General features: G+C 42.0%; 1 protein-coding gene across 4 annotated transcripts in view; it reads right to left on the bottom strand.

Moving 5' to 3' along the window:
• The window catches only part of ABLIM1 (actin binding LIM protein 1), a 312,495-nt gene that overhangs the window by 130,319 nt on the left and 157,174 nt on the right, over positions 1-25,002 (bottom strand). For all 4 annotated transcript variants that reach the window (XM_082854666.1, XM_082854663.1, XM_082854664.1 and 1 more), the window contains exon 2: positions 20,300-20,434. In XM_082854666.1, coding sequence (XP_082710792.1) covers positions 20,300-20,434 — 135 coding nt within the window. The remainder of the gene's footprint in view (positions 1-20,299; positions 20,435-25,002) is intronic.

Here is a 25,002-nt window from a genome sequence, read left to right as displayed (position 1 = left end):
CCCTTTCCAGTCCTGGGAAGGTTATTATGTTTTCTGGAGCATCCGTGTTTTATCATATCTTGTCCCCTTCTTGGCAACATCCCTGGACCATTCAGCTCTAGGTGGTCTCTGCAGTCTTGGGACTCATTGCACCTGGGCTCTGGACCACTCACCTGCACCTGTCCTGCTACCAGCCATGGTTCCTCTAGTAAGCACACCACTTGCCACCAGATCACATGCTCTTTAGGGGTAGGCATCATGTTATAAATACGTTTCAGACCTCCATAGCCTAGGATGGTGAATGGACAGATGATAGATGCTCTATAAACATTTTACATGGTAAACATTTGAAGGCCATCAAGTGTTGATATTCCCAGATTGATTTATGCCACAAATTAAGTGACTTTTAGTAAGAAAAGAATGCAAATCTGCTCTTTGGAATAATGAAGTCCATTTAGTGGACTTTTATTACAAGGAAAAATTAAGTGGCTACTGTAGTTTCATCCTTCACACGGCAGCTCAAATTTCTCTTCCAGAAGAGGTGGGAGTGGGGTAGGAAAGCCTTTCCTGACCACCTGCCCATCCCCCCACCACAAACACACTGAGATCCTCCTGTTACAAGCCCACATTTTTGCCCAGGCAGATCTTTTCATTTTCCCTTTATTGCACCAATGACAGTTATTAAGTCATAGTTTTATGATTATTTTAATATCTGATTAATATCTTGTCTTAGTCCATTCAGGCTGCTCTAACGAAATACCACAGACTGGGTGGTTAATAAACAATTGAAATTTATTTTTCACAGTTCTGGAGACTGTGAAGTCCAAGATCAAGTTGACAGCTGATTCAGTGTCTGGTGAGAGCCCACTTCTTGGTTCAGAGAGCAGTCTTCTCATTAGGTCCTCATGTGGCAGAAGGGCTGAGGGAGCTCTTTGGGGTCTCTTTTATAAGGGCACTAATCCCATTCATGAGGGCTCATCCTCATGACCTAATCACCTCCCAGAGGCCATACTTCCTAACACCATTGGGGACTGGATTTCAACATATGAGTTTGGGAGGAACACAAACATTCAGTCTATGGAATACCACTATGAAGGCAGAGGTCATGTCTAACTTATATGTATAACCGGATTGTGTATGACTTATTCTTGAGTGCCTTGGCACTTGAAAAAAAAATATTTGTTGAGGGACTTCCCTGGTGGTGCAGTGGTTAAGAATCCACCTGTCAATGCTGGGGACACGGGTTCGAGCCCTGGTCTGGCAAGATCCCACATGCTGCGGAGCAACTAAGCCTGTGTGCCACAACAACCAAGCCTGCACTCTAGAGCCCGTGAGCCGCAACTACTGAGCCCACGTGCCACAACTACTGAAACCTGCGTGCCTAGAGCCTATGCTCTGCAACAAGAGAAGCCACTGCAATGAGAAGCCTGCGCACTGCAACAAAGAGTAGCCTCCGCTCACCACAACTAGAGAAAGCCTGCACGCAGCGACGAAGACCCAACACAGCCAAAAATAAAATAAATAAATTAAAAAATACATATTTGTTGAATAAACAAATGTTACTGTTTATCCTCAGAATTTATTGTATACCCTATAGGTTAGCCATGGTTTTCACCACTGATAGTCATTTGACTGCAGTCTTCAGCTTTGAACTTATGGGTGCAGATAAATTATATATCAGGGAGTTCTATACCCTTGCTTCTTTTGCCCCATTCAGAATTTCATAGGACATATCTTGATGCTGTGACTTTTTCCATCTCCATATTACTAGTTGGTATGTTTAGAGCATAAATTTTTAAAAATATTTATTTTATTTTATTTATTTATTTGGCTGTGTTGGATCTTCATTGAGGTATGGGGGATCTTAGTTTCCCCACCAAGGATTGAACCTTCGTCCCCTGCATTGGAAGGCAGATTCTTTACCACTAGACTGCCAGGGAAGTCCCTAGAGCATAAATTTTCATATCTACTTTTTAGCTGAACATTTCCTGAATTCTATATTTAATGATGCTGTTCTAAAGAAAAGCCCAATTCCTGTGAATTTCATAGGCCATGAAGGGCCATGACCAGGGAATCCTTATCTGGATGTTTCTGAACAGGCTACTTATATACTCTCCCTCATGCCAATATCCCACTACCAATTCAAAGCCCATGTCCAACAAAGCAGCGGTCCTCTAATTTGGTGAACTGGTTGGAAACGCTAGACCCTGACCACTGAGATACTGATCAGGGAGACTGGGGTGAGACCAGGAATCTGAATCGTTAACCAGCATCAGGATTACTCTGGGGTAGGTGCTTCTTGGATCACACTTTATCATCTCTGCACTAAATGGTTTTATAAGTTTAAGCTTCTCCAGGTAGCTTTCACACCATATACATATCTCCTGATACATCACATCTATTGAGGTTCTCCCACTTCTCATGAAATGTTCAATGAATAAAGAGAAGCTCAGAGTTTTAGAAGTTTTGAGACACAGCAGAAAGGTGATCACTGGCTCTTAGGTACGCTGTAAACACTCTTTCCTGGCGGGAAAGTAGGACTGGCTCAGTGGCACTGCACAGCCCACTGGAGGCAGATGATGGGACCCTGGGGGGACCTAGAGCGAAAGGCTAAGGGGAATTTGTTTGAGTCACAGAAGGACCCTTGAAGTTACCTCACAAATGCCTTTCAATCATGGAGAAAGGTGACTCAAGTCTCTCCTCTTGGGTTTAATGTGGATAAGAGGGTTTTAGGGTGCTTACCTCATTTGGGAATTGGTTGATCTTATCAACCAAGGAAGAATTCCAAAAGAAATCCTACTTTTGCCCTGTAGCTGTCACTCAGTAGATAATACCACTCTAGAGGCTATCAAATCCCTTCTCAGATTAAATCAAAGAAAAAGAAATGAGGGACTTTCCTGGTGGCACAGTGCTTGAGAATCCGCCTGCCAATGCAGGGGACACGGGTTTGAGCCCTGGTCCAGGAGGATCGCACATGCCGTGGAGCAATTAAGCCCATGCACCACAACTACTGAGTCTGTGTTCCAGAGCCCGTGAGCCACAACTACTGAGCCCATGTGCCACAACTACTGAGGCCTGTGTGCCTAGAGTCCATGCTCCGCAACAAGAGAGGCCACTGCAATGAGAGGCCCGTGCACCGCAGCGAAGACTAGTCCCAACTTGCCGCAACTAGAGAAAGCCTGCGCGCAGCGACGAAGACCCAACACAGCCAAAAATAAATAAAATAATAAATTTATTTAAAAAAAAAAGAAAGAAAGAAAGAAAGAAAGAAAGAAAGAAAGAAAGAAAGAAATGACCATGGTAGAGTCAATTCTTACAGGATACTTTTCAAATTGCAATCAAAATTCACTAATTCAATCTCATTAGCGGCAGGCAAACCTCACCATAGCAGTTTAAAAGTTGGACTACATTTACATAAGTGCAGTTTTTCTTCTTTTCAGTAGATGTCATGATTATAATATGGTAAAACATTTGAGTCCCAAGACCACACTAAAAACAGCCTCATCATTTCAGATGCAAATCCAAGTCTACTATCAGAATCACTGCTTCCCATACTTTCCCAATTTCACTCACGTACCACCTTCACGATTTTTTGACATAGTTTTTGTTTCCTAAATGCCTTTTAAAAAATCAGCTCACTTTTTTTTAGGTAAAGCAGACATTTTTATTCATTAGATGTAACGAGTTGATATTATAGTCTTTTTTTTAACATCTTTATTGGAGTATAATTGCTTTACAATGGTGTGTTAGTTTCTGCTTTAGAACAAAGTGAATCAGCTACATGTATACATATATCCCCATATCCCCTCCCACCTGTGTCTCCCTCCCAACCTCCCTATCCCAGCCCTCTAGGTGGTCACAAAGCACCGAGCTGATCTCCCTGTGCTATGCAGCTGCTTCCTACTAGCTATCTGTTTTACATAAGTCCATGCCACTCTCTAACTTCGTCCCAGCTTACCCTTCCCCATCCCGTGTCCTCAAGTCCATTCTCTATGTCTGTATTTTTATTCCTGTCCTGCTCCTAGGTTTTTCAGAACCTTTTTTTTAGATTCCATATATATATGTGTTAGAATACGGTATTTGTTTTTCTCTTTCTGACTTACTTCACTCTATATAACAGACTCTAGGTCCATCCAACTCACTACAAATAACTCAATTTCGTTGCCTTTTATGGCTGAGTAACATTCCATTGTATATATGTGCCACATCTCCTTTATCCATTCATCTGTCGATGGACACTTAGGTTGCTTCCATGTCCTGGCTATTGTAAATAGAGCTGCAATGAACATTGTGGTACATGACTCTTTTTGAATTATGGTTTTCTCAGGGTATATGCTCATAGTGGGGTTGCTGCACCATATGGTACTTCTATTTTTAGTTTTTTAAGGAATCTCCGTACTGTTCTGCATAGTGGTTGTATCAATTTACATTCCTACCAACAGTGCAGGAGGATTCCCTTTTCTCCACACCCTCTCCAGCATTTACTGTTTCTAGATTTTTTGATGATGGTCATTCTGACCAGTGTGAGATGATACCTTGGTGTAGTTTTTTTTTTTTTTTTTGCGGTACGCGGGCCCCTCATTGTTGTGGCCTCTCCCGTTGCGGAGCACAGGCTCCGGACGCGCAGGCTCAGCGGCCATGGCTCACGGGCCCAGCCGCTCCGCGGCATGTGGGATCTTTGCAGACTGGGGCACGAACCCGTGTCCCCTGCATTGGCAGGCGGACTCTCAACCACTGCGCCACCAGGGAAGCCCCCTTGTTGTAGTTTTGATTTGCATTTCTCTAATGATTAGTGATGTTGAGCATCCTTTCATGTGTTTGTTGGCAATCAGTATATCTTCTTTGGAGAAATGTCTATTTAGGTCTTCTGCCCATTTTTGGATTGGATTGTTTGTTTTTTTCATATTGAGCTGCATGGGCTGCTTATATATTTTGGAGATGAATCCTTTGTCAGTTGCTTCATTTGAAAATATTTTCTCCCATTCTGAGGGTTGTTATTTCATCGTTTATGGTTTCCTTTGCTGTGCAAAAGCTTTTAAGTTTCATTAGGTCCCATTTGTTTATTTTTGTTTTTACTTCCATTACTCTAGGAGGTGGGTCAAAAAGGATCTTGCTGTGATTTATGTCATAGAATGTTCTGCCTATGTTTTCCTCTAAGAGTTTTAAAGTGTCTGACCTTACATTTAGGTCTTTAATCCATTTTGAGTTTAATTTTGTGTATGGTGTTAGAAAGTGTTCTAATTTCATTCTTTTCCATGTAGCTGTCCAGTTTTCCCAGCACCACTTATTGAAGAGGCTGTCTTTTCTCCATTGTATATTCTTGCCTCCTTTGTCAAAGATAAGGTGACCATATGTGTGTGGATTTATCTCTGGGCTTTCTATCCTGTTCCATTGATCTATATTTCTGTTTTTGTGCCAGTACCATATTGTCTTGATTACTGTAGCTTTGTAGTATAGTCGGAAGTCAGGTAGCCTGGTTCCTCCAGCTCCATTTTTCTTTCTCAAGATTGCTTTGGTTATTCGGGGTCTTTTGTGTTTCCATACAAATTGTGAAATTTTGTGTTCTAGTTCTGTGAAAAATGCCATTGGTAGTTTGATAGGGATTGCATTGAATCTGTAGATTGCTTTGAGTAGCATAGTCATTTTCACAATGTTGATTCTTCCAATCCAAGGACATGGTATATCTCTCCATCTGTTTATATCATCTTTAATTTCTTTCATCAGTGTCTTATAGTTTTCTAGGTCTTTTGTCTCCTTAGGTAGTTTTATTCCTACATATTTTATTCTTTTTGTTGCAATGGTAAATGGGAGTTTTTCCTTAATTTCTCTTTCAGGTTTTTCATCATTAGTATATAGGAATGCAAGAGAATTCTGTGTATTAATTTTGTATCCTGCCACCTTACCAAATTCATTGATTAGTCCTAGTAGTTTCTGGTAGCATCTTTAGGATTCTCTATGTAGTATCATGTCATCTGCAAACAGTGACAGTTTTACTTCTTTTCCGATTTGGATTCCTTTTATTTCTTTTTCTTCTCTGATTGTTGTGGCCAAAACTTCCAAAACTATGTTGAATAATGGTGGTGAGAGTGGGCAACCCTGTCTTGTTCCTGATCTTAGTGGAAATGGTTTCAGTTTTTCACCATTGAGAACGATGTTGGTTGTGGGTTTTTCATATATGGCCTTTATTATGTTGAGGTAAGTTCCCTCTATGCCTACTTTCTGGAGGGTTTTTATCATAAATTGGTGTTGAATTGTTTTGAAAGTTTTTCTGCAACTATTGAGATGATCATAAGGTTTTTCTCCTTCCATTTGTTAATATGGTGTATCACATTGATTGATTTCTGTATATTGAAGAATCCTTGCATTCCTGGGATAAATCCCACTTGACCATGGTATATGATCCTTTTAATGTGCTGTTGGATTCTGTTTGCTAGTATTTTGTTGAGGATTTTTGCATCTATATTCATCAGTGATATTGGCCTGTAGTTTTCTTTTTTTTTGTGACACCTTTGTCTGGTTTTGGTATCAGGGTGATGGTGGCCTTGTAGAATGAGTTTGGGAGTGTTCCTCCCTCTGCTATATTTTGGAAGAGTTTGAGAAGGACAGGTGTTAGCTCTTCTCTAATTGTTTGATAGAATTCGCCTGTGAAGCCATCTGGTCCTGGGCTTTTGTTTGTTAGAAGGTTTTTAATCACAGTTTCAATTTCAGTGCTTGTGATTGGTCTGTTAACATTTTCTATTTCTTCCTGGTTCAGTGTTGGAAGGTTGTGCTTTTCTAAGTATTTGTCTGTTTATTCCAAGTTGTCCATTTTATTGGCATATAGTTGCTTGTAGTAATCTCTCATGATCCTTTGTATTTCTGCACTGTCAGTTGTTACTTCTCCTTCTTCATTTCTAATTCTATTGATTTGAGTCTTTTCCCTTTTTTTCGTGATCGGTCTGGCTACTGGTTTATCACTTTTGTTTACCTTCTCAAAGAACCATCTTTTAGTTTTATTGATCTTTGCTATCATTTCCTTCATTTCTTTTTCATTTATTTCTAATCTGATCTTTATGATTTCTTTCCTTCTGCTAACTTTGGGGTTTTTTTGTTTTTCTTTCTCTACTTGCTTTAGGTGTAAGGTTAGGTTGTTTATTTGAGATGTTTCTTGTTTCTTGAGGTAGGATTGTATTGCTATAAACTTCCCTCTTAGAAATGCTTTTGCTGCATCCGATAGGTTTTAGGTCATGGTGTTTTCATTTTCATTTGTTTCCAGGTATTTTTTGATTTCCTCTTTGATTTCTTCAGTGATCTCTTGGTTATTTAGTAGTATATTGTTTAGCCTCCATGTGTTTGTATTTTTTACAATCTGTTTCCTGTAATTGATATGTAGTCTCATAGCATTGTGGTCAGAAAAGATACCTGATATGACTTCAATTTTCTTAAATTTACCAAGGCTTGATCTGTGACCCAAGATATGATATATCCTGGAGCATGTTCTATGAGCACTTGAGAAGAAAGTGTATTCTGTTGTTTTTGGATGGAATGTCCTATAAATATCAATTAAGTCCATCTTGTTTAATGTATCATTTAAAGCTTGTGTTTCCTTATTTATTTTCATTTTGGATGATCTGTCCATTGGTGAAAGTGGGGTGTTAAAGTCCCCTACTATGATTGTGTTACTTTCAACTTCTCCTTTTATGGTTGTTGGCATTTGCCTTATGTAGAGAGGTGCTCCCATGTTGGGTGCATAACTATTTACCATTGTTATATCTTCTTCTTGGATTGATCCCTTGATCATTATGTAGTGTCCTTCTTTGTCTCCTGTAATAGTCTTTATTTTAAAGTTTATTTTGTCTGATATGAGAATTGCTACTCCAGCTTTCTTTTGATTTCCATTTGCATGGAATATCTTTTTCCATCCCCTCACTTTTAGTCTGTTTGTGTCCCTAGGTCTGAAGTAGGTCTCTTGTAGACAGCATATATACAGGTCTCATTTTTGTATCTGTTCAGCCAGTCTATGTCTTTTGGTTGAAGCATTTAATCCATTTACATTTACGGTAATTACCGATATGTATGTTCCTATTACCATTCTCTTAATTGTTTTGGGTTTGTTATTGTAGGTCTATTCCTTGTCTTGTGTTTCCTGCCTAGAGAAGTTGCTTTAGCATTTGTTGTAAAGCTGGTCTGGTGGTGCTGAATTCCCTTAGCTTTTGCTTGTCTGTTAAGGTTTTAATTTCTCTGTCAAATCTGAATGAGATCCTTGCTGGATAGAGTAATCTTGGTTGTAGGTTCTTCCCTTTCATCACTTTAAATATGTCCTGCCACAGCCTTCTGGTTTGCAGAGTTTCTGCTGAAAGATCAGCTGTTAACCTTATGGGGATTCCCTTGTATGTTATTTGTTGCTTTTCCCTTGCTGCTTTTAATATTTTTCCTTTGTATTTAATTTTTGATAATTTGATTAATATGCGTCTTGGCATGTTTCTCCTTGGATTTATCCTGTATGGGACTTTCTGCACTTCCTGGACCTGATTGACTATTTCCTTTCCCATATTAGGGAAGTTTTCAACTAAAATCTCTTCAAATATTTTCTCAGTCCCTTTCTTTTTCTCTTCTTCTGAGACCCCTATAATTCGAATGCTGGTGTGTTTAATGTTGTCTCAGAGATCTCTGAGACTGTCCTCAATTCTTTTCATTCTTTTTTCTTTATTCTGCTCTGTGGGAGTTATTTCCACTATTTTATCTTCCAGGTCACTTATCCATTCTTCTGCCTCAGTTATTCTGCTATTGATTCCTTCTAGAGAATTTTAAATTTCATTTATTGTGCTGTTCATCACAGCGTGTTTGCTCTCTAGTTCCTCTAGGTCCTTGTTAAACGTTTCTTGTATTTTCTCCATTCTGTTTCCAAGATTTTGGATCATCTTTACTATCATTACTCTGAATTCTTTTTCAGGTAGACTGCCTATTTCCTCTTCATTTGTTTGATCTGGTGGGTTTTTACCTTGCTCCTTCATCTGCTGCGTATTTCTCTGTCTTCTCATATTGCTTAACTTACTGTGTTTGGGGTCTCTTTTTTGCAGGCTGCAGGTTCGTAGTTCCTGCTGTTTTTGGTGTCTGCCTCCAGTGGGTAAGGTTGGTTCAGTGGGTTGTGTAGGCTTCCTGGTGGAGGGGACTGGTGGCTGTGTTCTGGTGGATGAGGCTGGATCTTGTCTTTCTGGTGGGCAGGACTGCATCCAGTGGTGTGTTTTGGGGTGTCTGTGAACTTGTTATGATTTTAGGTAGCCTCTCTGCTAATTGGTACGGTTGTGTTCTTGTCTTGGTAGTTGCCTGGCATGGGGTGTTCAGCAGCGGAGCTTGCTCTTGTTGAATGGAGTTGCGTCTTAGCATTGAGACAGAGGTCTCTGGGACAGCTCTCACCAGTTGATATTATGTGGGGCTGGGAGGTCTCTAGTGGACCAATGTCCTGAACTCAGCTCTCCCACCTCAGAGGCCCAGGCCTGACACCCGGCTGGAGTACCAAGACCCTGTCAGCTACACGGCTTTGTTGTTCATTACATGGTCTGTAATCATGGAAGTGCATCTGAAAAAGGCAGCTGAAGAGCCTGCTTTGGTATTCTGAGTCCCACCCAAGCCTTCAGCTGGCCCTGGCCTCGGTCTCTGCTGTCAGTCAGGCCTGCACTCTCCTTAGGCAGGATAGAGACAAATAAATCTCATTTTTATGAAGTACAATTATTTTAAAAGGCAAATGTATACCATTACTGTAAATCAAAACTTCCAGGGCCACTTGCCCTCTATATAAAGTATCTGTAGAAATAAATAATTAAATAATGTGATTCAGTTTGAGCTTTGATATCATTGCCTGATTAAGGCCCTGTACCTGACAGCTATTGTCTCTTTGTTATAAAGATCTTCTGCTTCATGAAATTAGAAGGGTTGAAAAAAATATTGAAGAGAGAATATTTTTTCCCTGTGTGAGAAATGCTGTATCTGGGAACTACAAAAATAATTTTCTCCTTCCCACACTTAAGAAGACATTGATTGAAATCAAGCCTGGGTGACCTGAATTTAATAATTTGGAAATAATAATCTGTAATTAGTATCAATCAATGATAAACATTTATTTAATTCATTCAGCCATTATTATTGAGTGCCTAATGTAAGCTAGGTTTTTTCCTAAGGACTGCTGTACAAACCCATTGGTGCCTACATTCTAGCAGGGGGAGACAGGCAACCAACAAACCACACATAACTTAAATCGTATATAAATACATATATATGTAAACACACACAGATACACATATACACGTGTATCCATATCAGTTGGTGTCAAAGATGATCTCATTGATAAATGTCATTTGAGAAGGGACCCAAAGGAAGTGACGGAGGGCGCCAGGCACATATCTGGATAAACAGTTTGTCAAGCGAAAGGAACTGTAAGTGCAAAGGTCCTGAGGCTCCTCAATGCTTGGTTTGTTTAAGAGCAATCAAACAGGTCAGTGTAGCTTGGCAGAGGGAGCCAGAAAGTGCTGGGACATGATGACTGGGAGTAACAGTGAGGAGGGGCCCTGAAGGTCAAATTAAGGTCTTTGGCTTTCATTCTGAAAGATGCGGGAATTCTTTGGAAAGGTGACAGGATCTGGCTTTATTTTTAAGGATCACCTTGGCTACTGCATTACGAATAATCTGGGGAAGGGGGGCAACGGCAGATGCAGGGAGACCCAATACCATTATTAATCCAGGCAAAACATGATGGCAGCTTGGAGTAGGATCATTATCTTTGGGACAGTGTGAACAGTCAGATTTTTGTATATACTATGAAGATAGGGCCAAAGGGATTTTTTGGTGGAATACTTGCTTCATGTGAAAGAAAAAGAGGAGTGAAAATGACTCCAACGTTTTTAGCCTGAGCAACTGGGAGAAAGGTCTTGACAACTGCTGAAATTAAAAGACTAGAGAAGAAGGTTAGGGGGTAGGGATGGTGCCAGTAACCAGGAATTAAGTTTGAGAGGCCTACCGGAGATGCTGAGAAGGCCTTTGAAGATACCAGGCTGGATTGCAGGGTAGAGTAATTGAGTTGGTATTTGTCAGGGTACAGATGGTACTTGTGAACCATGAGACTAGATGAGCTCACTAGAAAGTGGACATAGAGATGAGGTCTGACCACGGGGTACTCCAAGGGTTCAGGGTCAGGACGGGAAAAGAAACAGCAACAGGATGAGTTCAGTGATTGCTTTAAAAATGCTTGAGGAACATTTCCGTTTTCCTCCCTCCTCTATGATATAAACAGTCCCATAACCTTTGTTGTACAAATCATCTTCTTAGAAAATGTGTTCTTCTTTGATCAAGCTGGGTGAACTTCAGCGTTCCCTTTCTCAAAAAGTAAGCTTCCATGGACACAAAACAGAGCTCTCAGGAACTATAAAGAACCTGAGATTTTTACCTGCAAGCTAACAAGTTAGCCTGCCCTGATTTCACGGATGCTGGCAGAAGACATGACACTCCTGGGTCAGAAGCAAAAGACTTTTTTTTTTTTTTTTTTTTTTAAAGAAGATAGGACTTCCCTGGTGGCGCAGTGGTTGAGAGTCCGCCTGCCGATGCAGGGGACACGGGTTCGCGCCCCGGTCCGGGAGGATCCCACATGCCGTGGAGCGGCTGGGCCTGTGAGCCATGGCCTCTGAGCCTACGCGTCTGGAGCCTGTGCTCCACAACGGGAGAGGCCTCAACAGTGAGAGGCCCGTGTACCGCAAAAAAAAAGAAGCGAAAGACTTTATGACTCAGGGCGAGTAACATGAGCTTCATATTTGTTACCCATTCCATGACCCCCCAAATCCCTCAGAGGCAAGAGAAGCAGGTCACCAGGATGCTGCTCGTGCAGGGGGTTTGTGTCACTGAGGAACCCCGAGCTTAGGAAGCCCCAATCTTTCATAATAAGCTGCAAGCAAATCTTCTAGAGGCAGACATTATCTTTATTATACTAGACAGCAAACAAATCCATCCCCTACTCCAGAGGGAAACACTATCTCTATCTTCCAAGAATGTTCACTATACAAACATCCTTGGAAAGATAATTCAGAACTACAAGCTACCGGCGCCTATGCTCACAAGAGACCCATGGATAATTAACTCCCAGCAAGAGTCAAAATTGTTAAGCAGCGTATTCTGGAGAAGTTCTGAGCCTTTATCCTATTTCACTTTGGAATTCAAAACCTTATAACCTAAATTATATTTATTTGACTAGGTAACACTTTAACATGGTGCAAAATTCAAAAGATAAGCTACACAGGATTATTCTTTTGTCAACAAAAGATGGCATGAAAGTGGTTTCTGATTTGCTGTGCGAAGGGAGCACATTTGCATCAGACTTATTTTTCTTGCATCCGGATTAATTCTTCCATTTAATCAATTTCCAAATGAGTCAGATTCTCTAAATAGGTATTAAAAGCCCGAGCTCAGCACTTAGGGAATATAAGAAATTGCTTCCATTTTACTAGAGCTATATCAATGTCCACTTGAGTCGGAAAATAACCCACATGCAGTGGGTTACATCCAGTGGGTTAAGTGAAAGCTAAGGGTCTAAACCAGCATAAAGAACTAAACAGCAGCAACATCTCACCCAAGCGCTGCCTGACAGTAGCCTTCAGCACAAGTTCTCTTATTTGTTCCATCTGCCAGGCAGACGTGTAGCTCTGTAATCGATGACAGATAGCTTTACTTACACTCGTTCTTTTCAAAAGATAATGTTGCTGTCTAGTAAGCATTTGAGGGCATATATCATAGTAAGCACTCAATAAATCTTGTTGACTAGCTATGCCATTAGAAACACTTACAAATATTCAAGTGACAAAGAAATACACGGTTACTGGTCATTCAGTCAGCTTTCCCCTTATTGGGCACCTAATACATCGGGCATTGTTTTAGGTACCAGGTACACAGTAGTAAACAAAACAGGCAAAAGGGCTTCCCTGGTGGCACAGTGGTTGGGGGTCCGCATGCCGATTCAGGGGACACGGGTTCGTGCCCCTGTCCGGGAGGATCCCACGTGCCGCGGAGCGGCTGGGTCCGTGAGCCGTGGCCGCTGAGCCTGCGCATCGGGAGCCTGCGCTCCGCAAATGGAGAGGCCACGGCAGTGAGAGGCCCGCGTACCGCAAAAAAAAAAAAAAAAAAAAAACAGACAAAAATCTCTGCCCTCGAGAGGAGCTTACTCTTTAGTAGGGGGTAAAGATACATGAATAAAATATACTAAATAATGATAAATGTTAAGGAAAAAAGATACATTAGAAAGAGATATGGTATAGGGAGCAGCTGAAATCTTATACAGTATAGTCCAGGAAAGGCTCACTGAAAACAGAACATTTAGCTAGATAGCCCTTCTCAATCCTCTGGTCCCTGATCGTTTCTAAATGCTCTAGAACTTTCTGGAAGAAAACTGGATCTAGGGCATTATCCTGGAAAAAAATGCTCAAGATAGACAACAATAATTATAATGAACAATATAATGTATCAACAATGTATATGATGAACTGTGTGTATAATTAACTTAAATTTAATCAAATATTAAATATGTAATTATTAAATATTAAATTTATACTATTTAAACAGGTTTCTTATTCTCTTATAGAGCATGTATTACAATCATGATGCAGACAAGGTGCTACATTAAAAAATGATCATTGGGGCTTCCCTGGTGGCGCAGTGGTTGAGAGTCCGCCTGCCGATGCAGGGGACATGGGTTCGCGCCCCGGCCCCGGAAGATCCCACATGCCGCGGAGCGGCTGGGCCCGTGAGCCATGGCTGCTGAGCCTGCGCGTCCGGAGCCTGTGCCCCGCAACGGGAGAGGCCACAACATGAGAGGCCCGTGTACCGCAAAAAAAAAAAAAAGATCATTGGGGCTTCCCTGGTGGTTCAGTGGTTGAGAGTCCGCCTACCGATGCAGGGGACACGGGTTCGCGCCCTGGTCCGGGAAGATCCCACATGCCGCGGAGTGGCTGGGCCCGTGAGCCATGGCCGCTGAGCCTGTGCGTTCGGAGCCTGTGCTCCGCAAGGGGAGAGGCCACAGCAGTGAGAGGCCCAAGTAGGAAAAAAAAAAAAAAAAAAAGATCATATCACTGGAACAGTATCAGAATGATTGGATAGCATTAAAAAAAAACACCTCTTTTAAGTTAGTGGGATGGCTGCTGCTAATGGGCAAGCATGAAAAACAAAGCCACTGAGTACTTAAGATATAGAATAGCTCCATCCAGAAGCCTGCAGCCATATTTTATTTCCATTGGGTTATTATAGAGAATAACAGAAGCTTTGGGGATCTCCTTTTCTTTTAATTATAGAATCCATCCATTAATTAAATCACTTTCCCCATCTCATTACCAGATGGGCACATTTTCCAAGGTTACAAACGGAAATTAGGTTCTACTTCCTTGAGACGCTGGCATCGTTATTATTCAGTTCCTGCCTTTTGCCCTTTCCCAGGGGAATTCCACACACAATTACAGAACTTCAGCCATTATCTGGATGCCAAACACTTTCGAATCCTTCTTCCCAACACAGACCAGTACCTCTCGAGTGCTAAGCCTATGAGACTCTGTATGGACCATGTGTGCTCAGCCACAATGTATCCCAAACTGAACTCTCTCCCCGCACTAGCCTATCCAGTGCTGCTGTATATCCTTAGCTGGTGGCAACCATCTGTCCACCCAGGCAGTCCAACTGGAAACCTGGATCCTTCTTCATTCCTCATATTCCATCAGTCATAAAATCCTAGCAACCTTAACTTTAAATGTCTTTTAAATCTGTCCCTGAGTCCCTATCACACCTGGTGCCACCTTGCATTATTTCCACCTGACTACCATTCTATCCCCCTTCTGCATCTATCTCCCTGCCCCCAGTCCACATGCTATATTTCTCTCCATCACAGCACTTATTACTCAATATAATACATGTTGCTTATGTAGATACCTCTTCAAATACCCCATGAGTTCTCTGACACACAAACACGTATGTGTGTCAGCACACAAACAGGCTGTGCTCTTTCTTTTCTCAGCATTTAGCATAATATCTTGCATGGAGTATGTGTTCCATTAACATGTACTAATTGGATACATAACTCTTGGACCATCAGATCCCAAGATATCAGACGTTTCAGGAAGTGATATAGGTTCACCAACAAAATTCGTGCTCACCAACCCTGACCCTGTTCCAGCTAAACCTATGAAGTCATGGACTGCTTATGGGTTTAAGTTTGTGTTATGAAGTCTAATTCCTCCACTGCAACCCTGTCCCACCTTCGTACTTGTCTAGCTCTCATGTAAGACGTTCAGTGTCCTCTTTGTCCCTCCTCCTTCAAAATCCATTCTTAGTAAAAGAGTTCATCTCTGCTTTTTATTTCCACGGGTATTTGCATCTTAGGGTTTTCTTTCTAATTGCGGAAAGCCCCCTCAGGCCCCACTCAAGAACTACGAGGCTTTGGCACCATGGTATATGTATGAAGGAGAGCTGGTAGGAGGGAGGAGAGAGAATCACCCAGAGATCCTGACTCACCTCGTGGTCAGAACCTGAATGTTCCTCCTCCCGCACTCAGCCAGGTCCTGACCAAAAGCCCAGGCTTGTTTTAGCAAATGCCCTCCACCCAAAATCCTCCATCCTGGGACATTAGCTCACAATCGGAACATGACATCTCTATTTTGTTTTTTCTTCCAGTTTTATTGAGACATAACTGACATACAGCTCTGTATAAGTTGAAGATGCACAGCATAATGATTTGACTCACATACGCCATGAAATTATGACCTCAGTAAGTTTAGTGAACATCCATCATCTCATACAGATGCAGAATTAAAGAAATAGAAAAAAAAATTTTTTTTTTCCTTGTGAAGAAAACTTAAGCTTTACTCTCTTAACTTTCACATGTAACATACAACAGTGTTGATTATATTTATCACATCGTACATTACATCTCTGGTACTTATTTATCTTATAACTGGGAGTTTGTACCTTTTGACCACCTTCATCCAATTCCCACCACCTCCGCCTCTGGGGACTGCAGTTCTGATCTGTTTCTCTGTGAGTTTGTTTTTGAAGTATAATTGACCTGCAACACTATGTTAGTTCCTGGTACACAACACAGTGATTTAACATTTCTACACATTTCAAAACGATCACCACGACAAGTCTGGTTACAATCTGCCACCACATAAAGGTATCACATAAATATTGACTGTAGTCCCCACGCTGTACATTTCACACCAGTGGTTCATTTATTTTGCAGCTGGAAGTTTGCGCCTCTTAATCTCCCTCACCTATTTCTCTCCCACACCTTCTTCCTCCCCTCTGGCATCCACCTGTTTGTTCTCTGTATCTATGACTCTTGTTTCTGCTTTGTTATGGTTGTTCATTTGTTCTGTTTTTTAGATTACACATATAAGTGAAATCATACAGTATTTGTTGCTGTCTGACTTATTTCACTTAGCATAATACCCTCTGGATCCATTCATTTATTCTTTTGCAGATGGCAAGATTTTATTCTTTTTCTGTGACTGGATAATATCCATTGTATATCACATCTTCTTTATCCAGTCATCTATTGATGGGCACTTAGGTTGCTTCCATATCTTGGTTATTGTAAATAACACTGCAATGAACATAGGGGTGCATATATCATTTTAAATTAGTGTCTTCATTTTTTTTGGATAAATACCCAGAAATGGAATAGTTTAATCATATGGTAGTTCTATATTTTATTTTCTGAGGAACCTCCATACTGTTCTCCATAGTGGCTACAACAATTTACATTCCCACCAACAGTGCATGAGGGTTCCCTTTTCTCCACATCCTCGTCAACACTTGTTATTTGTGTAAAAATGACACCTCTGCTTTAGATGTAACAGAAAGAAAACAAAACGGTTGTTTTAAGACTTAGCTGCAGTCTGGGCCACTTAGTTTAGGACGAAGACAGCATTCTTCAAGGAGATTTTTGTTTCCTCTGGGAAACCCTCCTAATGAGCTTATAAAACGTAGAGACCCTAAGGTAATTTAGACTCCTGATCTGACAATGAGGGAGAAGGAAGTTGGGGTCCCTGGGATGGAAGGGAGAAGGGCCTTTGTAGAGAGAGGAAGCCCTACCAAGATGGTAGCATATGAGGTTCTGAATAAGTATGAGAAATGGCCCTCATCTGTACTTTCTGCTCAATTTTTCTGTAAATGTAAAATTGCCCTAAAAATTAAAGTCTATTAATAGACTTTTCCAGTTAATAGAAAGAAGGAAGGAAGGAAAGAAAGAAAGAACGGAGGGAGGGAGGGAGGGAGGAAGGGAAGAAGGAAGGATGGAAGGAAAGAGAAAGCCTGAGAATACTAGGCAGTTGTCTATTCTGTGCTATAACTCCCTCCATTATCCCAGACATTCAGTAAACTCTGCTGAAAACAGCTGCTTTGTGAAGTGGTACTTTGGGAAAAGGAGGAAGAGAAATGGTGTCCAGTATGGGGTGAAGCCATGCGAAAGGCACAGCACTCATAAAGGGGAGACCAAGAAGTTGGGAGTGGCAAGAATTTAGAGCAAAAGGGGACCACAAGAATGTAAACCTCGAGGAATCTCTAGTACTGTGTTGTCCAATACTATAGCTACTAACTACCTGTGGCTATTGAACGGTTGAAATGTGACTGACTAGTCCAAATTGAGATGCACTGTAAGCTAGTATGAAAAAAAAAGAATGTCAAATATCTCAATAATTTTTATTTTAATTACTTGTTGAAATGATACTATTTGGGGTCTGTAAGGACAAATAAAAAATATATTATGAAAGTTAACTGCACCTGTCCCGTTATACCTTTTTAATATGGCTATTAGAAAATTCAGAATCATGTATGTGGCTTGCATCATGTTTCTACTAGACAACACTACTCTAGAATCTTGGGGAAAAGGCATAAACTTGCTAGAGTATAAGACATGGGGAGCTTAAACACTTTCTTTGGATAGTAAAAAAAGGGATGACCCCAGTAAGTTGGAGACATAAGACAGCAGACTTGACAGATAAAGTATGGGAAAATACAAATTTACAAGAACCGATGACATTTATTTTAGTAAAATTTTGTTTAAACTAAAAATAATTCCTATGAATGACGTGTTCTCAAAATATGATGTAATTTATAAAAAAATTCAACTTTTCAGGAACATATTGATAGCATGAAACAAAGTACATATGGTACAACTTTCCAACATAAATAACTTACATTCAGTCCTTCGATTTAAACTAGAAGAAAAGCATGGAAACTTCTACCTCCCGGGGGATAAACGAATGTGTCTTCTAATATCTTGATGTGTTGAACAGTGATCACCCGGAGACTAACACTTTGTACTTTCAACTATAGATATAAACTACATACAGGGCTGCCCTTGTTTACTTTTTTCTGTTTATTTCATACCAAACCTACTCCTTAAGCCATGTCTCAGGAAATCTATGAGCAAAAAATAAAACAAAATATAATGCCTGACCCCAAGTTAGCCAATCTGGATGTAAGCAGAAGTTATATTTTTTTCTGACATGCTACCTAAAAGGCTCTAATTCAGTACCTCTGGGTTCTGTATTATGTAGAGATATGGTTATGTGTATATAGAATTGGCAAACTTCAGACCTGGGGTGATTTAAATATCACGTGGTCTAGTCTCTTTCTTTTACAGATAAGGACACAGAGCCACAGAGAGGTCACTTGCCTGAGACCATAGAGCTGCTTTAGTGGCAATGGCAGGACTTAAGGCACACAGAGTGCGGACACAGTCAGTACCCTGGGTGTGACCCTGATGTTTCCTCATAACCAACTTGGGTCGTCTGAAAACTGGGGATTTATCGTACTTGCTCACAGGGATTTCCAGGAGGATCAAAGACTCTCTCTCTATATGATGTGCATTATAGCCTTTGTCATCTCTGTCACGCTCAGTGGGAGCCAAACTCATGCCCTTCCTTCCCCTCCACCTTTTTACCCGAGCTATATGCCAGCGCTCTTTTTCCTGAAAAGGTTACACTCAGTGAAAGAAACAGCTGTGGACTCCAGAAAAGCTTTTGCCCGCCGCCTTTGATCATGTATTTGAGGGTCTCTAGGCAGCCTGGAGCTTACTTGAGAGACCCCGGGGACAGCTGGTTAAGATGGCAATGCTGACCCTTTGTAGCCTAAGGGGCTCAAAATGAAACACGGTTTCCAGGGATGAGAGTGGGTACCACGTGCAGAGCCCAGAGGAAAGCTACAGAGCAGGCTCATAGCCTTGCCCCTCTTCCGCCTCTTCCAACATCACTGAACCCCAGCCTGAGCTATCCAGACACGCCCTTAGCTCAAGTAACATATTTCTCACATAAACACACAGAAACTACTCGCTTCTTCCTTGGCCACTTGGCCACGCCCTGGCTCCAGGATAACGGACAGCACATTTCATACGTAGATGCCAAGAGCTGCACCCCCAGAAAGGGGGGCTTGTTAACAGAAATCAACCACAGACGGGTCACTTCTTAAATGGGAAGTGTTTTCCTGCTTGGAGGCCTTCCAAGTGTTCTTGCTTAATTCTTCTCAACACACACACACACACACACACACACACACAAGCACGCACAGAAGCCAGTGTCCTAGCACCCCAATCTTAAAGTTTGCCAGTCCTCCTTTAAAAAATGGCTTTGGGACATGGTTACTTTGAAGTAGGAGTCCCTCATCTCAGTGAAAAAGAAATATAAAGTACAGATAAACAGCAAGGTCCTACAGTGTAGCACAGGGAACCACATTCAATAGCCTGTGACAAACCAGAATGGAAAAGAATACGAAAAAGAATACGTAAATATATGTATAACTGAATCACTTTGCTGTACACTAGAAACTAACACAACATTGTGAATCAACTATACTTCAACAGAATAAAAAATTTTTTTTAATATTTTTAAAAAGAAATATAAACTTGGGACTCCTCTGGCAGTCCAGTGGTTAAGACTCCATGCTTCCATAGCAGGGGTCACGGGTTTGATCCCTGGTTGGGGAACTACGGCCCCATATGCCGCGTGGCACAGCCAAAAAGAAAAACAAAACAAAACAAAACATGAAACTCCATTTTCATTGCTCTTCCACAATTAGGCTCCCCTCCTAGGATCAGGCACCTCAGTGAACACCCAAAGACAGTGCACTGCTGGTCTTGGGGGTGGGGGGAGCTCAGTCTCCCCCTTAAGTTTAATCCATTCTCAAATTAGAGAAGGTGAGCAATTCCAGGGTCTGGGAGCACATTCATTTACCATCTGGTGAGCTGGTGTGGAGTTAAGCGGATGGGGCAGCCTCCAAGGCAAGGACATGGCACACAGCCAGGAAGCTGGAGGTTCCATACCTTTGCAGGTGAAACATCTGATGTGGAAATGTTTGGTCTGGACCCGAAGCACTTCACCCTTGCACGGCTCCCCACATTTATGGCAGTGAATGACAGGTTTCTCTGAAGGGTGGTGAGGGTCCTGAGGGTGGGCCACTGAAAGAAAAACAGAAAAAGATCCGTGTGAGTAGAAAGCATTCCTACAAAAGCAGTCATGGTGGGCACGCATAAATATACCCAGAATTTCAGTATCAAGTGAGCCACATATTGATTCAATAAGCACCAGTGGAGCCTCTGCCCCCAGGTCATAATTACGGGGACACACAGATCAATAAGAGAGCTGTGGCTTTAACAGTCCGGTGGGGAAAACACTGGGCTTGCTCCTCTGGCAGCCAGAAGTCTTGTCTCTTCCTCCCAGACTTCTCCAGGACTAGGTAATTGGGTCATTAAGTATATGATCTTATTTGGTTCAATAGTGTACGGTACGTCCCTATCTTGATTTAGAAAGTGCCTTCCAGCCGGGAGTTCACTGCAGACTGTAATCCTTGACTATGAGGACCGTTTATTAAAGTTCGTATTTTTGTGTTTCTCCCCGTTTTTACTTCTCCTTCTTTCCCCAGCTCCTCTGAACATAGCAGAACACTCGTGCACCAAAGGGGCTCAGTTAGCATTTATTTCCTTCTTAGTTAGCAGGCACTGGCTAGTTCCTCGTCTCCAAAGAGTCGTTCCTGATCCTCATTTGGCAACTCAACCCGTTGGATGTCTATTACGAGCCTCCTATTGTGTGCACAGTTCCTGAGTGGTTGAGAGTCCGCCTGCCGATGCAGGGGACACGGGTTCGTGCCCCGGTCCGGGAAGATCCCACATGCCGCGGAGCGGCTGGGCCCGTGAGCCATGGCCGCTGAGCCTGCGCGTCCGGAGCCTGTGCTCCACAACAGGAGAGGCCGCAACAGTGAGGCCAGCGTACCGCAAAAAAAAATAATAATAATAAATAAATAAATAAATAAATTAGTAACTACGTGGATTTCTCTGAACCTCAGTTTCCTCTCCTGTAAAACAAAGGGAATTGGATCAGCGGATTTCGAAGATCTTTCCAGGCTCTAAAATCATATGATGGGGCTTACAGGGATTATTCTCCCAGTTTCCAGAGTGTGGCCTTCAGAGAACAGAAGTTATTGTGACTGCCGTGCCCCAGGAATAGGATTACAGGCTCCTCTTACAAAGGACCAGGAGAGTAGAGGCAGCAAGGGGACACCTGCTTGACGCTACCCAAGGATCTTCACTGAACCTGCCGTTTGTCCAGCCAGAGAATGCAGCGAGGCGTTCGGTGCTATTAAATTCCTTTTCTGATTTGGGTCCTCAGAAGGAGGAACCGTGTGATATACAGAAATGTATTACATAAGTACCTACATGAGCGTGATATGGGATAAGAACAGTGAACCTAAAATTAATCAACCAACACAAAGAACAAAGATGATTTCTTTTTTCAAACGGTAAAAACCAGGTTGGACCGGGGGAGGGGGGTGTGGGCAGGTATTGCTGAAATTGAATTTAGAAAGCACCTCACAGCAAGGAGCTCTCTGTATACCACGAGTATAATAGTGCATTGTTTCCCTCAGACCACTGTAATGTTCTCATTTCGCCTGGAAAGAGTTTGAATAAGACAGTCCAATTAATCCATTACTAGTTAAATTCTCAGAAACAAGGTTCTCCTTGTGAGATTTAGACCAGGAGCAGGTGTAGTTTCGGGTTAAACTCCTGACCTGAAATCTCTGCACTGGACCCCAAAGTATTCGGCAAAGGTATGAACATCGTGATACCCCTGCATTTCCTTATCTGCCTGCTGGGATCTCTCTTGGAAACCCGTATTCACAACAGAAGTCAGTACTATCTAAAGGAATTAAGAAGGGGCTTCCTTCCAAGATCTCTAAACAACCACTGACTTTTAAAATGATGTGTAACAAGGCCAAAAATCTATTCACCTGGGCATTAAAAAAAAAGTCTCCCTTAACAATATCTGCTTTATGTAAGGTTTTTCGTTTGTTTGTTTCAACCTCCTGCTTCCTATAAGAATGGAGGAAAATAACATTTACGGAGCATCTGTCTGCTAAGTGCCAGGCACGGGGCTAGGTGCTCACATATAAGTCATTTTATTTCATCCTCACCACCCCTCCCTCAGTGACTTGGGGAATACTGTTCTCCCTTGACAGGTGAGCAAATCAAGCCTCAGAGAAGCTGAGCAGCCTTCTCAGGTAACGGTAAGTGGAGGCTCAAAGATCTACACCCAGGGCTTTCTGACTCCCAAGCTCATGCTCCTCTTGTCTAAATCAGAAATTTAGAAATCAGAAATTAGTATAAGTCCAGCGATGATTGTTGTTAAGTCAGGCAATAATTTATTGAGCCAGGCTCAAGTGCTGCTCTAAAAGCAGCAACTAGGACTTGGTTTATAAAGGCTTATGCACTGTGTACAGTAATATATTGCTAGCTGAGCATGGCACCCAGGTGGTAATCCTCAAGGTGGCTCTGCTGATCCCCTATATCAGAACTCCCCGTGCCATGTACTGAATATGCAGATTCCTCAGCCCACTGAACCAGGGGTGCGAGTCGGGGACCTGTTATTTTCGTAAGCTCCTCAGGTGATTCTTATGCATACTACAGTTTAAGAACTACTGTCCCCTTAGAATTCAGACAATACTGTTAAGCAAGTTACAGAGAAGAGTTAGAGTGAAGAAAAGTAACCCACGAGACCATCCACCTCAGAAACAATATTAGAACACAGTGGATCTCTTGACTGTGAGGGAGAAGGCATTTTTGGATGAGAAATTGCACTGCGGTTTCTCTGGACACTTGCATTTTTTATAGCTAAGCAAGCCAGCTATGCTGAGTAATGGTGAGGGAAGGAAGATCTCCTTTCACTTCTTGGCTCTTCCCTTTGCCCTCAACACAGGTGCCAATGCCCATGCTGGCACCAGTCACAGACGTCAGAACTGGGCTCAGCATCTGCATTTTGCAGGCATTTCCCTTTGGAAATATATATTACACTGCGCAATCCTCCATGCCCAGAGATGACCTTTATTTTCACCCAGAGATGAGCAGAGACTACATCACGTTTCCTTGCCTTTCCATCATACATCAGCCCAGGCAGACGCTTATCAGAACCACCTACTTGTGAAGAAATGGGCTCTGCTTGTTGGAGGACAGAATCCAAAGACCAAAAGAGACTCAGTATTTATTTCATCTCAACTCAAATCAGTAGAGACAAAAGAATCTCTCCGCTTTTTAAAGATCAATAAAGAGGTTTCCTTTACATAACTTCCTTTGGCAGTTTGGTTAATACCACATGTATATTCTTTGGCTCAAGCCTACATTTTTGAAATGTGCTGAGCCCCTTGCAACATAAAAGATGACATTAATTCTGTACTCCTCTTATTTGCCAACTAGCTCTGCTGCTAATTTTTACTTCATTGCTCCATCCTTCAGAGCCTGGGTGGTCCCTCCATATTCTACTGATAGGGAAAATGAGGAGCAGAGAGCTTACGCTCCTTGTGCCCAAAGTCAGCAGCAAATTATTGACAGAGGTACACTCAGCACTTGGGCTTCCCAAGTTTCTTCTGCTGTACCAAGTCGTCAGTGATTTACCCCGGAATTTGGGCAGACATGGTTAAAATCTTCCATGGCTCATCCGTTTGTCGCTAAAATAAGAATAATACGATGAGAAACCAAAAGCATGGTTGCGTATCTCCTGAATGGTGAGGAAATGTATATGAAGAGCCAAGAATGTATTTGCCTGAAAAGGTAAAGGGATTCGTCCACTGCATAATATCCAGTTGGGAGGGATTCTGGAGACTCAGTTAAAACAGGCTATTGCAAGGCTAACTGAGGAGTTTCACAGTCAAGTAAAGCAGGTTAGCCTCATCCCTGGGACTCCAGCATAGAACAGAACCAAAGTTCCATTTTGGATGTGTTACTTTGGAAATGCGTATTAGAGATCGCAGGTGATGAGACTGTGTGTGTGGGGTTGGGGGGGGGGGGGTTGAGATCATTAAGGAAACCTGTTACCTTCAGTGCCCCCAAGCAGAGGACATTAAAGGCTGTAAGAGGAAAGCTGAAAAGATTAGGTGGAGCCCCTCCTAATATTCCAGAACCAGCCTTGTCTTACCCAAGTTCTTTCCTTCTGAGGGACAGACCATGCAACTAGACCAGCAGAATCAGAATATCTGAGAAAACATATTTGAAATAAAAATCTCCTTAGCAGGTGACTATCACAGCCTATGACAGCCTCCTCAGTATGAGTTATACCTTGCCCTGGGTTATCTGAGTTATTCAGAATCTCTCAGGTAATAAATCCCCCTCCCAAGTACGCGTCCCTGTCATTAGTACCGTCACTCCCTTCACCAGCCTTTGAAACCACACAGGCTTGATGGCTTTCAAAGCCCTTCCATCTGCATTATCTCATGAGAGATATCTCATTACTCTCATGAGAGCCCAACAAGGTAGGAAGAGCAGAAACTGTCAAGAACGTTTTACAAATGGGCAAACTGAGACTCGGAGGAACAGAGTGACTCACCCAAGGTGACACAGCCATGAAACAGAGAGTTGCCAATAAACCAATGCAGTGCTCTTTACACCCAAACGATCCCCTGATCACTGATGCTTGGAGACTTGCAGCCATCCTGATCCCACCCTCTCTTTCATCTCCCACGAAATTCTGTCCAATCTCACAT

Source organism: Leucopleurus acutus (assembly GCF_964270905.1).
Source record: "Leucopleurus acutus genome assembly, chromosome: 14".
NCBI classification, from domain to species: domain Eukaryota; kingdom Metazoa; phylum Chordata; class Mammalia; order Artiodactyla; family Delphinidae; genus Leucopleurus; species Leucopleurus acutus.
This window is presented reverse-complemented; position numbering and strand designations above follow the sequence as displayed.